Source organism: Microcaecilia unicolor, chromosome 7 (assembly GCF_901765095.1).
Source record: "Microcaecilia unicolor chromosome 7, aMicUni1.1, whole genome shotgun sequence".
In the NCBI taxonomy this organism is placed as follows: Eukaryota; Metazoa; Chordata; class Amphibia; order Gymnophiona; family Siphonopidae; genus Microcaecilia; species Microcaecilia unicolor.
In genome coordinates this window covers 29,489,482-29,507,054 of record NC_044037.1, presented here as the reverse complement: position 1 = coordinate 29,507,054, position 17,573 = coordinate 29,489,482, and the positions used below count along the sequence as shown (strand labels likewise).

General features: G+C 44.4%; 1 protein-coding gene across 1 annotated transcript in view; it reads right to left on the bottom strand.

Moving 5' to 3' along the window:
• Nucleotides 1-5,399: 5,399 nt before the first annotated feature.
• Nucleotides 5,400-17,573, bottom strand: part of KIAA1210 (KIAA1210 ortholog) — a 95,945-nt gene continuing 83,771 nt past the window's right edge. Inside the window, exons 10-12 of the mRNA XM_030209842.1 lie at nt 16,233-16,384; nt 12,536-12,638; nt 5,400-7,545 (exon numbers count right to left, since the gene is read on the bottom strand). Of these exons, the coding sequence (XP_030065702.1) occupies nt 7,370-7,545; nt 12,536-12,638; nt 16,233-16,384 (431 nt within the window). The 3' untranslated portion in view covers nt 5,400-7,369. The remainder of the gene's footprint in view (nt 7,546-12,535; nt 12,639-16,232; nt 16,385-17,573) is intronic.

Below are 17,573 nucleotides of genomic sequence, written 5' to 3'. Positions count from 1 at the left end.
GTCCAATTGCAGAAATATTTTCAGTGGATCTTGATAGTAAACTGACCCTATCTAGATTGCATAAGTCCTTTCACTCTGGATATTTTGAAGAATTATGGTTCTTTGCACTGGGCATGGGCTCAGGTGGTTGACCAGTGGTAGTACTTAATTTTCTACATTTAGTTAAAAGGATTCCTTTATTGACCCATAATATTGCTTATCAAGAATGCCAATTACAGATAATTCACAGGGCTTACTTTTCACAATTACGAGCATTTAAAGCCAAAATTGTAAATTCACCAGATTGTGTAAAATGTGGGGCTGAGGGTACATTGTTTCATGCCTTCTGGGCTTGTCATAAAATCTGGTTGTTTTATTTGGGGGGGGGGGGGGGGAGAGATTATTGATTAAACATTTTTTGGGTTCCAGAATTCAAGTTAAGAAGGAATGGAGAGGAATGGCCTAGTGGTTAGAGCACCAGTCTTGCAATGCAGAGGTGGCTGGTTCAAATCCCACTGCTGCTCCTTGTGACCTTGGGCAAGTCACTTAACCCTCCATTGACTCAGGTAGAAACTTAGATTGTGAGCCCTCCTGGGACAGAGAAATATCCAGTGTACCTGAATGTGACTCACCTTGAGCTACTACTGAAAAAGGTGTGAGCAAAATCTAAATTAAAAAAAAAAAAGTTTCTTTTGAAGTTCTGGTCTTGAACTGTACAGGGGATTTAAGGGAATGGGGCAAGGTCAGAAATTGTTTATATGTAAGGCTACTTTAGTAGGTAAAAAATGCATACTTTAACAATGGGTACAATCCAAGAGCAAAGCAAACCACCCAAAAGGTGGAGGTGCGCTAGTTCCCTATGTCAAAGGATGCAGAAGCAAAAAGTAGGAAGAGACGTGATGATGGAAATAAAGGCTTTCTTTTGTTTGGTTACATTTGTACCCTGCGCTTTCCCACTCATGGCAGGCTCAATGCGGCTTACATGGGGCAATGGAGGGTTAAGTGACTTGCCCAGAGTCACAAGGAGCTGCCTGTGCCTGAAGTGGGAATCAAACTCAGTTCCTCAGGACCAAAGTCCACCACCCTAACCACTAGGCCACTCCTCCACTGTTGCTACTATTGAGATTCTACGTGGAATGTTGCTATTCCACTAGCAACATTCCATGTAGAAGTCGGCCCTTGCAGATCACCAATGTGGCCGCGCAGGCTTCTGCTTCTGTGAGTCTGACGTCCTGCACGTACGTGCAGGACGTCAGACTCACAGAAACAGAAGCCTGCGCAGCCTTCTACATGGAATGTTGCTAGTGGAATAGCAACATTCCATATAGAATCTCCAACAGTAGCAACATTCCATGTAGAATCTCCAATAGTATCTATTTTATTTTTGTTACATTTGTACCCTGCGCTTTCCCACTCATGGCAGGCTCAATGCAGCTTACATGGGGCAATGGAGGGTTAAGTGACTTGCCCAGAGTCACAAGGAGCTGCCTTTGCCTGAAGTGGGAATTGAACTCAGTTCCTCAGGACCAAAGTCCACCACCCTAACCACTAGGCCACTCCTCCACTGTTGCTACTATTTGAGATTCTACATGGAATGTTGCTATTCCACTAGCAACATTCCATGTAGAAGTCGGCCCTTGCAGATCACCAATGTGGCCGCTGGCCGCTGTGCAGGCTTCTGCTTCTGTGCAGGACGTCAGACTCACAGAAACAGAAGCCTGCGCAGCCTTCTACATGGAATGTTACTAGTGGAATAGCAACATTCCATGTAGAATCTCCAATAGTATCTATTTTATTTTTGTTACATTTGTACCCCGCACTTTCCCACTCATGGCAGGCTCAATGCGGCTTTCATGGGGCAATGGAGGGTTAAGTGACTTGCCCAGAGTCACAAGGAGCTGCCTGTGCCTGAAGTGGGAATCGAACTCAGTTCCTCAGTTCCCCAGGACCAAAGTCCACCACCCTAACCACTAGGCCACTCCTTGCAATAAAGGCTTTATTTCCATTATCACGTCTCCTCCGGTATTCAAATTCCGAAGAGCCTACTCTCCCTACTTTTTGCTTCTACAATCCAAGAGCCCCTCTTGCTGGCAGTGGTGGAACCTATTACACATTTTTATGATGCGGGAGGCTAAGGAGGTAAATCTTACCAGCAAACTTGCATAACTTTTTTTTTTTTTTTTTGCCTATTTGGAGTAATTTATATTGAATCTCTTAATCTGAAGATTAGGAGCATTATCTTGACTAAATTACAGTACTAATGCTTATTGGTGTTTCAATATGACGACTCTGGTGCACATCCTTATAATGAATACTATTGTCAAGGTTTCAGGGGTGAATGTTGTAGGGAGTTAGTGGTTTAGAGAGTGTTGGTCCCAGAGGTGTGAGGCGATACGATCCAAGACCTCCCACCTTGCTAAGTAGACATGGCTAGTAATTTGTTTATTTTTACAACAAAAAAAAAACATTTTCAAATTTCTTTGTGACCTAGATTTGCTTTATGTATGGAACTTGCTGGTTTGTAGATGTGACTTTCTGATACTTTGGTTATTGTTGTTAACCTCTGAGAAAGGGGGTGGTAAAAAAAACAATGTCTTCCGCATACTCCACATAGCTAATCTGTTTACTGATGCAGACAGGGAAATTTACAGCTACAAAAACTGAAACAGTAACCACAGGAAGCTAGTCCCATATCAGCTACCCTTCTGTCTCTGTGGAGGGGTAGCCTAATGCAGTGGCCCGAGAACCAGGGGAACAGGGTTTGAGTCCCACTGCAGCTCTTGTGACAATGAGTTAGTCACTTAACCCTCCATTGGCCCAGGTACAAAATGAGTAGCTGTGTGCAACATGTAAACCTCTTCGATTGTAACCACAGCAAGACAGTACATCTCATCCCCTTTCCTTCTGCTTAATTCAGAAGATTGTTGCAACTCTGAAGCTTTGTTTTGTAAAATTAACCATCTGCACCTTGGGAGCATTTCAGCCTATCTGCCTTTTTGAGTTCATATTGTAATGCTCCAGAAAGGAGGACCTGTAGCAATGGAATATTATCTTATCTTATTTATTTTTATTAAGAGGCTCTTGTAAACTCTGCTTCATTCAGTGCTATTATAAAATAAGTTAAGCAGGGCTCCAAAAGATACCCAAGAACCCCCTCCACAGGTAGTCAAATGGTTAACCTATGATATAAACCTTCACCGCTAGGTCTGAAAAATGTAATGTTCTTTTCAGCAACCAAACTGGTACTTGGTCCATTGCATCACAGAAACAGGTCAGTAATAATTTTTAAATATGTTGTACCATTTCAGTCTCATGTTAACAGCAGGTCTCAAACTTCTGGGCTTCAGAACAGAGGCAGTCTCGTGGTGAGCGTTCAGTGCTGCTGCTCAGGACTAGCCAGTGGTTAGATCGTTGGGCTGAAAAGTAGGGATTAAGTTGCACGCGGACAGAAATGTAATCCGTCCCTGCCGGAATCTTCCCTGTCTCCATCCCTGCAAGAATTTAATGGTACCAAAAAATAATTCTGGTTGACTCGGTGTCTCTCTCTCTCTCTGGGTTCGAGTCGCAACACTGCAGATAAGGAATGGAAGTTGGAGCTTGTAACGCTCTAGTGCAGACATGTAAGACTCTTTTCTGATTTGGTGGCATTGTGTACTCAGCAGTTGCCACATGCACACACTAGTTGGTCAGGTGACCTCTGATGCTCATGCCTGTGTCAGAGCTGAGGCCTGCATATCAGCCCGAAAGCAGAGGATTAATAGAAGACGTTTTGCACCTGCACTGTTAAAGAGAGCAGGAGGTGGCACTCAAAGAACTTGGTACGTGAGAAGCTGGTGTAGGTGCAACTTATAGTTCCCACAGGAACCCTGCAGGAACTGCTTCCATCCCCACAGGACTCCCGCAGAACTGCATCAGTCCCTGTGGGAACCCCACAGCCCCAGAGGGGATTCCCGCAAACCCTGTTCGCATGCAGGTCTCTACTTGGGAAGCCAAGGTTCAAATTTCACTTCCTTATTGACCCTTCCCTTGTGACCTTGGACAAATCACTTAACCTTTCATTGCCTCATAACATTAGAGCTTAAGCCTTCTGGGGACAGGGAAATAGCTACTGTACCTGAATGAAAAGGTGGCCGTTAAAGCCGCAATAACACTTTTAACACATATAATACCTTCTGTGCTTGGAATATACATAGAGTCCATCTGAATCTGCTCCAAACACCATAATAATAAATGATAGATTTAATAGTAAACACAGAGTGGCATAATGTAATACAAAAAGATAATTACAAACATTGCATACACACATAAAAAGCAAAAAGATTATTATTACAAAATAGGTCACTCAGCTGCAGTAAACATGTTTTGCTACCTAGTACACTAGTGTGCATGGCGTGCCAGAAAACCTTGCATGTGGACCCAATCAGGACCCCGTGTGTCTTTCAAAAGTGCCTGTTTTGTAAACTCATTTGTGTCATGCTGTTAGTAGCTATGTTTGTGGCCAAGGCCCAGTTCTAGATGTAGGGGCAATCTGTGCCCCAACACAAGACAGTGCCATGTTCAAAGGGTTGCCCTATGTTCAAGAGATGCCTGCACCATCAAGAGGCCCTCTATCACACGAGACATCACCATTCGACTGACGAGGGATTTCAGCAGCACATTGAGGAGAAAGCAGGTATTTGTGACCTGGATTGGCCACTGTTGAAAACTTAGGAGCAAGGGTTGAGGAGGAGGGAGAAACTGAGAGCAAGCATCTTCAGAGATTCCCCTGCCTCGTGCACACACAGGGGTAGATTCAAGAAAAGTGCACTGAAACTATATGGGCGCTAAGCACCGATTCTATAATGGCAATTGCGTGTGAGATTGCCGTTATAGAAAAGAGCGTAAGTTGGCATGTGAGCACCTCACTTTAGGCACAAACCTTATACCACATCAAAGGTTCAAGTTGTGCCTCAAGTTAGTAGTTGAATGCTTAATAATATTCTCTAACTTACACACATAACTGCAAGACACGCCCCTGACCCACCGATGAGCCCCCCCCCCCTTTGAAGTTGCACGCTACAGTATTTAGGCGCTAAGTTTATGGAACAGTACCTAAGCGCAGTTACGCATATAACTACAAATTACTACCAACTTAAGGGCTACTATTGGTACTGAAGGGCAATTGGTACCTAATTTAACAATTAAGTTAGGCGCACAACTGATACTATTCTATAAAATTGCGTGCCCAAAAATTTGGACACACAATTTTACAGAATCCAGAGGGCAGAGGGCACTTCTTGACCTAGGGGTGGACCATCATAAAACTATAGTGAGAAAATGACTAAGGGCCCTGTTTACTAAGCCATGCTGTAGGCGCACTAACCTTTTAGCGTGCACTAACACTAGAGACACCCATTATATTCCTATGGATGTCTCTAGTGTTAGCGTGTGCTAATTTTTAGCATGCGCTAAAAGGTTTGCGCGCCTAAAGCGCAGCTTAGTAAACAAGGTCCTAAGTCTCTTTCCTTGTAGAATATTCAAACAAAGCCACTCTCAGTGAAATGTTAGTGACCACTCTCGCCGCAGTACCATTCAGAAGAATACATATATAAGGCTGCATCAGGTGCTAGAGAACCGAAGATAATGCATTAATAAGGTTGGCTACCATTTGTTTCACATTGTGACATACAGCCATGTAACTTTACCTAAAAAGTTTTTATTTTAAAAAATGCTAACTCATGAGCTAAAAGTAATTCATTTTGAAAGTTGATTAGAAAAAGTCATTTAAAACAAAAAATATTTACAAGTGTGCAATATTGCATTTAGCTAACATACAGCTAAGTACAGTTTAAAGGTTACAAAGCAGGTTACAAGGTTTGGGTTATAATTTAACATAGATCTCGAAGTTTCTTCAGCAAAAAGAATAATGGCCCTGTTTTCTAGAAGCAGACAGCCTTGAATTTCACAGTGGTCTTAAGGAATGGACCTGAGCTGAGATGCTAGCTGAACCAGTGGCATAGCCAACAGCTAATTTTGGGAGGGCCTGAGCCCACAGTGGATGGATAAAAAGTTTCTGTCCATATCCTCCCCCCCCCCCAACTCAAAATACAAATACCCGAGCTGGCAGGGATTTCCAAGCCTCACCCGCTGAAAACTTCTTCAAAGCAGTATCCCCAAGCTGCGCTACCACCCTCCCTCACAGGTGGCTGAAAACTGAGCATGGGGGGGGGGGGGGGCAGAGGTTGCCCAGTTTGTAAGAGTTCTCACTGAGAGGAGGAGGTCTTCACTTGGTAGGGCTTCAAGATCCCCATTGGCCATAGCAAGGGTGAACCAATTTTGGACGGGACATGGGATGGGTCATGTCCACCAAACAGCCAGTCCAGGCAAGAGAGGAACCCAGGATGCCTTAGACTCTTATGAAATCCAAATGAGTTGATCGGACTGGGGTGACACGTTTTAAGGTATTTTGTCCGCTTCTAGCATTGGTTGGTATCGGAAAGAAACCTGGAAAAAAAAAAGTTTTACAGTCCGAAGAGAGAGTGCTAATGTCTACAAACACTGCAAAGGCTTCTCCAAGAGATCTGCACAGGGCGCTTTAGAAAGGACACATTCTCTCTCTCTCTCTCTCTCTCAAAACTTTTAGCAAAGGTGCTGCCAACTGCAGAGGCTGGAAAAGTACACTTTTTTGGCACTGCTTTAACAGAAAGTCTTTAAAGAGTGTAATACTACCATGTAAATGAAAATATTATTCTTGAAAGAATACAAAAATACTGTACGGTAATATGTCAAGTTACCACTGCAGACCAAAAATCATTGGAATGTGTTTTGCATCCCCACACTTTCCTGTTGCACATGGTTAGTAGTTCCATACTGAAATGCATTTTGAAGCGTGGCTTCAAGGAGACAGAGGAAAAGATGCAAAAATTCTGGCCAACAGCAGATTACAATCCAATCCTATTTTTTTCCCTGTGACACCGAGTATGCACATACCAGAAAAGATCACATCTACTATATCATATCAGCCTTCTCTGGTGGACAAATTGCTCCTACACAGATGCCAAGTGCCCACTGTAAAGCTTTGTCATTGTTCTTTAGCTGGGTATAGTGCTTTACAATGCCGCTGCACATGTATGACAGCTAGTGTGTTTGGCTGTTGCGTTCTGCTTCTCTTAACTGCAAAGCCCTACTTGCTTCCCAGGAAAATACTGCAGAACGAAGGAATGGGTCTGCAGCAAAATTCTGTTAAGACATGCACAGTTCCACAGGCTGCAGGCTCCGTGAAAGGTGACGTCACACATCTGGAGCTGCAGGTCAGTTAGAGTTCTAAAGATCTTCATATTTCTTTAAAATGGTCATTAAAAATACTATTCTACGGAATTAGCATTAAAAAAAAGAACCATCCACACTGTCGTTATTGCACAATCTGCGGCATCTCGCTCCACGCTTTGTGTTTCTTCTTGGCCAGGGACATCCATGGTGGTTCAGCAGAGCTATTCTGGGTCACTGGTAGACTTGAGGATAATCTGCCGTCATTTTCAGTAACAGGAGCCAAGTTTACTGTGGGACACTCAAGTCCACCTGGAGCAGCTGAAACCCAAAAACATTTCACTTTCACTGCTCCATAATATTTACTCACACACGAAATCCAATATATTAGCATTTAACTTTCAAAAAGGAGAGAGACTATGATAAAATGAGCAGAATGGTAAAAAAAAACTTAGAGAAGCAGCTGCAAAGGTCAAAAATTTACATCAGACATGGATGCTATTCATGGGAAAAGGTGGGGTGTAAGTGCTCTAAATAAATAAATATTTATTTATTGCATTTGTATCCCACATTTTCCCACCTATTTGCAGGCTCAATGTGGCTTACAGAGTCCTGTTATGACAATGTCATTCCATGATATCAGATACAATTAGTGATGTAAACAGGTTAAGTAAAGGGAAAAAGAAGAGCTTTAGGGGAAAGTATAGAGGGCAGATTTTTATAACTGGGGTGGGTTGGTGAAGTGATTTAGTGAAGCTATGGGTTCTCTTTGTAGGCCTTGTTGAAAAGTTACCTCTTCAGAGATTTACGAAAGTTGGATATATCGTCAATAGTTTTCAAGGCAGTAGGTAATGCATTCCACAGCTGCGTGCTCATGTAAGAAAAGGTATTTGCATGTATCAGCTCGTATTTTAGTCCTTTACAGCTGGGGAAGTGTAGGTTGAGAAATTTGCGGGATGATCTTTTGGTGTTTCTGGTAGGTAGGTCCACGAGGTTTAGCATGTAGGTTGGGGCGTCTGCATGGATGATTTTGTGTACAATTGTGCAGATCTTGAACGCAATGCGTTCCTTAAGTGGGAGCCAGTGAACATATATTCCATGTATTATAAAAGGAGGAAAGAAGGCCAAATGACAACCGGCATGGTTAAAAAGTGAGGTGAAAGAAGCTATAGGAAACAGTATAAGGAATGGCAAGTCAAATGCAAAGAAGCCAATGGAAGGCAAAGAAAGACTTTGAAAATAATATTGTGTTAGAGGCAAAAAACACATAGTAAAAACTTTTTTTTAGGTATATTTGAAGCAAGAAGCTGATAAAAGAAACAGTTGGACAACTAGATGACCAAGGGGTAAACTGAGCACTCAAGGAAATAATCTGTAAACCTGGAAGATATAATGGGGCAAGTTGACAAATTGAAGAATAGCAAATCACCTGGACCAGGTGGAACACATCCCAGAGTTCTGATAGAATTGAAAAATTAACTTGCAGAGATTTTCTTAGTAATATGTAATTTATCTTTAAAATCTAACACGATAGTGGAAGATTAGAGGGTGGCCAATGTAACGCCAATTTTTAAAAAGGGTTCCAGAGGTGATCTGGGAACTTATAGACCAATGAGCCTAATGTCAGTGCCAGGCAAAATGATAGAGACTACTATAAAAAAAACAAAATTAAAGAGCACATATATAAGCATTATTAATGAGACAAAGTCAACACGGATTTAGTCAAGGAAAATCTTGTCTCACCAATCTACTACATTTTATTGAAGGGGTGAATAAATATGGGGATAAAGGTGAGCAAGTACATTTGACAAAGTAACTCATGAAAGATTCCTGAGGAAATTGGAAAGTCATGGGATAGGAGGTAATGTCCTATTGTGGATTAAGAACTGGTTAAAAGATAGAAAACTGTGCAGAGTTAAATGGTCAGTATTCTCAATAGAGAAGGGTAGATAGCGGAGTTCCCCAGGGGTCTGGTGCTGGGGCCACTGCTTTTTAACATGATCATAAATAATGTCTAGATGGGAATAACTAGTGAGATTAATTAAATTTGCTGATGATAAAGTTAATAAAAGTTGCTAAATCGCAAGAGGATTGTGAAAAACAGCAAGAGAACCATAAGAGATTGGGAGACTGGGCAGCCCAATGGCAGATGACGTTTAATGTGAGTAAGTGCAAGTGATGCAATGTGGGAAAGTGGAAGCCAAACTATAGCTATGAGATGCAAGGTTCCATATTAGGAGTCACCACCCAGGAAAAGAATCTAGGTATCATCGTTGACACATTGAAACCTTCTGCTCAGTATGCTGTGGCAGCTAAGGCGGCAAATTGAATGTTGGGAATTATTAGGAAAGGAATGGAAAACAAAAACGAGAATGTTATAATGCCTTTTTATCACTCCATGGTGCGACTGCACCTCGAATACAGTGTGCAATTCTAGTCACTGCACTTAAAAACAGTACAGAGAAGGGCGACGAAAATGATAAAGGGGATGGGACGATTTCCCTAGTATGAAAGGCTACTAGGGCTCTTCAGCTTGGAGAAGAGACGGCTGAGGAGAGATATGATAGATAAGAGGTCTATAAAATATGGAATGGGTAGATGTGAATTGCTTGCTTATTCTTTCCAAACGTACTAGGATGACAGGGCACGTAAGGAAGCTATTAAGTAGTAAATTTAAAACAATGCAGAGAAAATATTTCTTTACTCAATATGTAACTAAACTCTGGAATTCATTGCCAGAAAATGTTGTGAAAGCAGTTAGCTTAGCAAGGTTTAAAATATGTTTGGATAATTTCCTAAAAGAAAAGTTTATAAGCCATTGTTAAGATGGACTTGGGAAAATCCACTGCATATTTCTAGGATAAGCAGCATAAAATCTGTTTTACTGTTTTGGGATCTTGCCAAGTACTTGTGACCTGGATTGGCCACTGTTGGAAACAGGAGACTGGGCTTGATGGACCTTTGGTCTACCCCAGAGCTGGTAAAAAAGCCCCTAAAAAAAGGACATGGCCATGCAGTAAGATTACTCTTACCATGTGCCCATGCAAGTGTGTGTGTGTGGGGGGGGGGGGGGGGGGGGGAAGCACTTACTGCCAGATTAGTACAGTGATAAAAATTATGGAGGTATTTTTTGTACTGCCGGAAATGGAGCACACAGAAGGCAGAACTATCGCCGGCAGCCGCATTGGGCCAGCGGTAGTTCTGGATTGCCATGCGGCAGCCCTTTAGTAAAATCGGCCCCATAGTGAGGCGGTCAAGTGCTGAATATTGGCACCTAACCTGCATAAGTGCCAGTTCCACCCCGGGCATCCCACAAAATAGCCAGCATTAGCGGTCTGTGAAGATACTCAGGAGCAGTAACCACAGCAGAAAGGCCCGAACTTTAACGGGCCAGGAGCCATTTCTGGCTGGTTAAATTGCTCTGAATATTGACACCCTATTTTATAAATAGAGGCCACTTCATTCTAGTGTGCATGCACATAAAATCATTTCGGGGCTCCTTTTACTAAGTGGTGGTAAGCCCAACGCGGGCTTTCCGCTCGCTATACAGGAAGTACCGCCGGGCTACCGCAGCAGCCCAGCAGTACTTCCCACCCCTAGTGCGTCGTCATTTCCGGTGCTACAAAAATGTATTTATTCTTGTAGCGCCAGAGTATACCGGGCGGTACCGCTGGATTAATGCAGAAGCCCTTACCGCCACCTCAAAAGGTCGTGGTTAGGGCTCCCCCCCTTTGAAATGGCTGTACGGCCATTTCCTGCAGGAAGGCGAGACTTCCCTTTTACCAGCTGCGGTAAAAGGGGGTCTTGGCGCGCGTGTAAAAACGCCGACGCCGGCCCCCTTTTGCCGCAACTTGGTAAAAGGGGTCCTCAGAGCAGATGTAACTTTGTGCTGGAGGTTTCAGGCAGGCTTTTTAATGAAGACACACGGACACATATGTTACCATTATAAAACAGAATGCATCATTAGGTGTCCTCTTATAAAATTGCAATTCAACCAAAGATCAATACTGTTCACCAAAACTGATAATCTCAAAAATACCAAACTGAACAGTTTGATTGTGTTTGCGAGGGAAAAGTCTCAACTTTACGGCAACAACTTTAAACTGTTGTGTTGCACGTACAAAAAGTCATCATAGACTCAAAAACCCTCGTGTAATATTTTTTTTTAGTGATTTTTCAAAATTATAAAATTATATATTTTTACATGTTGGAAGGATTCTCTTCCCTGGGCCTCCATAGGCTCAGTTTTATTTGGCTGCCTGTTCTGTGATGTCCCTTTCTCTACCTTGACTAAGCCTTTTCTGATCTGTACTGCAGGATTTAAAGTGGCTCCATGTGCGATTATTGTTAACGGGAACCAGATGCACTGTCAAGGATTTATTCTCAACAAACCATAAGGATTCTAGCGATTTTAAAATTTTGCGCTGCGTGGTTCCCTGACGAAGATGAACGAAACGGGACCGTTGGAATCATCTGGCAAGCTGGAGTGTAAAGTTGCAAGATAAGTGCATTTGAGTCATTGAGAATTGATATAGTTACAGATCACACATATATATATATTTTTTTCTCAGTCTAATTGACTCACTAATATATTAACTTTAAAAATTTTGAAAAATATATAATTTACTAGTAAGAAATGCCCGTTTCTGGCAAAAATGAAACGGGCGCTAGCAGGGTAATCCCCTCCCCCCTCCGTCCTCCCTCCCCCACGAGTTGCAGACACCCCCTCCGTGCCTCCGTTCCGAGTTGCACACCTCTCCTCTTCGTCCCTCAGTGACGTGGTTGCGAGGGCCGCCCCGCCCTCAACGTCATCGTGTTTTGATGCGAGGGCCGTCCCGCCCTCAACATCATCGCGTTTTGGCGCAAGGGCGGAGCTACAGTGACTGGAGCCTGCAGGCCAAACCGGATATCTCGGGCGCCTCAAGTTTCCGGCTTGAGGCTTCAAAGTGCCTTTTATATATATAGATAATTTTGACAAATCACTAAAAAATATTACACGAGGGTTTTTGAGTCTATGATGACTTTTTGTACGTGCAACACAACAGTTTAAAGTTGTTGCCGTAAAGTTAAGGCTCTTATAAAATTGACCTCTTGGATACCAAGGGAACTCCTTTATCCACAGGGAATATTTATTCACTGCGATTCGGTGGAATATTACTGACTTTTACCCTCCTGTTGCTGTTATGTTCTCCAGGAGAAAGAGGACATTCACTCACTGCCAGTTGTGATGTTATGTATTTATCCTGTCTGCTCCCACTTTACCACAAAATATTTTCTCCACTCTATATTTATTTTTGCCTCTGTTCTTTACCTGCTATGCTCACAGCGGGCAGTTCCGACTGCGACTTCTCCATTCCGAGAGGATCTGACACGAGGTTCTCTCTCACAGTATTTTCATCAGTACAGTTAGTTCTCTATAAAGAAAGGCCGATAAGAAAAACACACATGGATAGTAACAAAGTATATTTGAACAGATGAAACAATGCACATTTATAAACTCTTTGAGGCTGGCATGCAAGCCGTGCACTGCCACGTGCTTTGACTCCTGGCTCAGGAATTCCAACTCTCTGGGTTGGTCTGAGCTGTGGATTCTACAGAGACAGCACTCATATCTTAGAGATGGGGGGGAGGGGGGTTGGATCCACAGTCCTCATGCTTCTGGGGTTCTGAAAGGACTGCAGCTGCACTGACTGGGCTGGCTAAGTATGGAGGGGACAGAAAAGGAAGGAAGGAACCCCCTGGGTAGTTGCAAAGGAAGGATTACGACACCAAATCCTAGCCCTGGTTGTGATTAAGCTAAGTCGGTCAGGGCTGAAGACCCCAGGAGTAGAAGAAAATGGCCAGATCCATAAGGTAAAGAAACTATGCAAGACTTAGAATGTGTCATTCATAGTAACACAGTCATAGGCATAGTTTGACTGTTTCATTTGTGGGGGGGGGGGGGGCAAAGAATGGGCGGAGCATATTAACATATGCAAATGAATATGCTAATGTGGGGGAAGGAATTGAAATTTACAGGCAAAATATCACAGATGCACATTTCAAAAAGCTGACACATTAATAAATTATGAATAAAATACTTTTATCTACCTTTGTTGTCTGATCATTTAGTTTTTCTATTCGCTTTGGTCCCAGTGTCTTCTGTTTTATGCAGTGTCTTCTTTCCAGTAGGCTTCCCTCTGCTCCCCACCCTCCCAGTCCCATCCATCTTCCCTCTGCTCCCCACCCCTCCCAGTCCCATCCATCTTCTGTTCCTTCCTTATGCTCACCATCCCTCCATCCCATCCATCTTCTGCTCCTTCCCTCTGCTGTGCCTGACCTCTCCCAATCCCATCCATCTCCTGGTCCATCCCTCTGCTCCCCACCCCTCCCAGTCCCATCCATCTCTTGCTCCTTCCCTCTGCTCCCCACCCCTCCCAGTCCCATCCATCTCTTGCTCCTTCCCTCTGCTCCCCACCCCTCCCAGTCCCATCCATCTTCTGTTCCTTCCCTCTGCTCACCATCCCTCCGTCCCATCCATCTTCTGCTCCTTCCCTCTGCTGTGCCTGACCTCTCCCAATCCCATCCATCTCCTGGTCCATCCCTCTGCTCCCCACCCCTCCCAGTCCCATCCATCTCTTGCTCCTTCCCTCTGCTCCCCACCCCTCCCAGTCCCATCCATCTTCCCTCTGCTCCCCACCCCTCCCAGTTCCATCCATCTTCCTTCTACTGCCCCCCCCCGCGAGGTCCAAGATCGTGACTCCGTTTACCCCCTCTCTTCCTACCTCCCTCCGGCGCAGGCAACAGTCTTCAGCTTTTTCAGCGTTCCTGGCAGCGGTAGCGATGTACACGCTGCCTTCGGTCTGCCCCGGAAGCCTTCTCTTCAAGTTCCTGTTCCCACCTATGCGGGATCACCAGAATTCTGCTCCCCATCTGCATCCTTTTGGTCATCTTCCCTCTACTATTCTGGCTCGAGGAGCCCATGTGCTCTCATACGTAACTCAACACTCAGGTCCTTCCCCCACCAATCTCTTGACTTTGTTCTAGCCAGTGGCATCTACATTTTTCTCCAGCATACTTCAATTTTTCCAACACAGTCCTTGGGGCACGCCTAGCCAGCCATGTTTTCAGGATATCCACAATGAATATGCATGAATAGATTTGAATGCCAAGGAAGCAGTGTACGCAACTCTCTCTAACACATATTCATTATATCCTGAAAACCCGACTATCTGGGTGTGCCCTGAGGACTGGCTTGAGAAGCACTGCTCTATTGGTCTCCACTACATCTACTGGCAGCTACTTCCAGAATCTACCACCTTTTAATTAAAAATGGGACCCTCATATTTCCTGTGAACCATCCTCTCTCTAATTTGATCATCATGAGTTTTTAAGATTGGGCTCTAAATCAGATCCAAGATATGTTGGGTCTATATCCCTAGATGATGGTCTGTTTTCTCTGGATCTTCATTCACAAATTCTGGGGGTGGAGGTGGACCATTTATTGTCTATGCAGTGTTATACTCAAGACTATCATTAGACACTCTTTTGTAATGCTGAGGAAGTCGAGGATTTTAGAAATTTTAACTTAGAGGTTTACAGGATTTTTGGTTCAGTTTTGAATTCTTCCTAGACTGGATTATCATCTTACATTAGCTATTTCTTCTAAAATCACTTATCCACCATTTACAATTGGTTCAGAATTCTGCTGTTAGATCGATTTTTGGATTATCTCAATTTGAGTCACTTCAATCTTATTATTCCAAACTTCATTGGTTACCTGTTGTTGAGAGAATTCAGTTTAAAATGAGGTGCTACCACCTTCAAAATTCTTACTGGGGGAAATTCCTGACTACCGTATTTTTCGGACTATAAGACGCACCGGACCATAAGACGCACCTAGGATTTCCCCCCAAATTTGGAGGAAAAAAAAAGTGCATCTTATAGTCCGAAAGATAGTTACAGGCCCCCCTCCCTGTTCCAGGCACCCTCCCTCCGTTACAGGCTCCCTCCCCTCCATTGGAATTTTAAAACTCCTCACCTCATCGGTGTGACTCGCGGTAGCAGCAGCGCTTCAGCTTGCACGTCGCTCTTCACTCAGCCTTCTCTCTCTCAGTTCTCTGGTCCCGCCCTTGTTGACTTGCGGTAGCAGCAGTGCTTCAGATTTTAAAACTCGCTCTTCACTCAGCCAGCCTCCTCTCTCTCAGCTCTGGTCCCGCCCACAAGGGCGGGACCAGAGAGCTGAGAGAGAGAAGGCTGAGTGAAGAGTGATGTGCAAGCTGAAGCGCTGCTGCTACCGCGAGTCACACCGATGAGGTGAGGAGTTTTAAAATTCCAATGGAGGGAGAGGGAGATGCCTGTAACGGAGGGAGGGAGGGAGGGAGATGCCTGTAACGGAGGGAGGGAGGCTACATTCAGACTATAAGACGCACCCCCCATTTTCCTCCCAAATTTGGGAGGAAAAAAGTGTGTCTTATAGTCTGAACAATACGGTACATGTTGAATCTAGTATCCTTGTTACAAGGGTCCTCTACTGGATATAATACTTGTAATCTTTTTTCAACTAAGATTTCCACTGTATAAGAATTTAAAATCAATTCAACATCTCGCACTGTCCATTCAATATCAGTTAGCTAACTTATGGAAGCAGCTTCTGATGTTTTTGAGATCTTGTACTCTTCTTCAATTTAGAAAACATTTAAAAGTTCATTCTGCAAGGTGGGCTTATCCACTGCTTAGTATATGTTACTAGGTTGTTTTAACTATTTGTGGTTCCTGGTCCAGCTCTTGTTTACTGTAATCTGTCCTTGAACTCATTAGATATAGGCGGTCATAACATAACATGAACCGTTTTACATTCTTGAATATCTTATCCCACTGTCTTTAATCTTTCCACCAGTGCATACATATTAAGCGTCAAGCCTCTCTGTGTAGATTTTGTTGTACATTGAAGTAGCCTCTCTCTAAACTCATTCCACTATTTTGATTTACGAAGTGCCAGCTGCTCTACAAACACTAAGGCAAGATACCTTCTCTCTGTCTGTTTCGGCCACTGCTCGGTTTTCTGTGGTCTGCTCTTTGGCAAGAGGATGTCCCTTGAATCCTTTCTGCTTTAGCTTTGCCATGGAGACCCAGGCTGGTTCTGAGACAGCCTCGGCCCCGGATGCGTTTAAAACCCTTTCTGGAAGGTAAACGAACAGAGATCCACAATTAAATCAGTCAGCTGTTAATGTTCATTAAGTAGGAAACAAAACTACAAAATGCCTATACGTATATCTTTTAGAGCAGGGGGTGGGCAACCTCAGTCCTCAAGGGCTGTAACCCAGTCGGGTTTTCAGGATTTCCCTATTGAGTATGCAAGAGACTTATTTGCATACAATGAAGGCAGTACATGCAAAGAAATCTCATGCATATTCATTGAGGAAATCCTGAAAACGACTGGGATGCGGCCCTCAAGGACTGAGGTTACCCACCTCTGTTTTAGAGAATTTATGACAAAATCAAATTGATCAAGAAGTTACCCTAGAACACTGGAATCAGGGGCGTAGCCACGGGTGGGCCTGGGTGGGCCCAGGCCCACCCAGTTTTGGTTCAGGCCCACCCAGCAGTGGAGGCAGCGGAGCGGAGGGAGCAGGCTGAGCTCCAATCCCGCATCTGCCTCCCCAGTCCGCCACTGCCCCGCCGCCGCCGCCCGCCGTACCTTTAAATATTACAGTTTTGCTGGAGTCGCGGGCAGCCGGCATTGAAGACATCGGCAGGCTTACGCCGGTTCCAGCAGCCTTCCCTTCCCTCGTTGCAAGTCGGATGATGGCTCCGCCCTCTTCTGACGTATTTCCTGTTTCTACGAGGGCGGAGCCATCATCCGACTTGCAACGAGGGAAGGGAAGGCTGCTGGAACCGGCGTAAGCCTGCCGATGTCTTCAATGCCGGCTGCCCGCGACTCCAGCAAAACTATAATATTTAAAGGTACGGCGGGGGGGGGGGAGGGGGAACTGGAAGGAAACAGGGCAGACAGGAGAGGAGGGTTGCTGCACATGGTGGAAGAAGGGGAGAGGAGGGTTGCTGGATGTAGGGAAGGGGAGAGGAGGGTTGCTGGACATGGTGGAAGAAGGGGAGAGGAGAGGGCAGGGGAGAGGAGGGTTGCTGGATGAAGGGAAGGGGAGAGGAGGGTTGCTAGATATGGTGGAAGAAGGGGAGAGGATGGTTGCTGGATGGAGGGAAGGGGAGAGGAGGGTTGCTGGATGAAGGGAAGGGGAGAGGAGGGTTGCTGGATATGGTGGAAGAAGGGGAGAGGAGGGTTGCTGGATGGAGGGAAGGGGAGAGGAGGGTTGCTGGACATGGTGGAAGAAGGGGAGAGGAGGGTTGCTGGA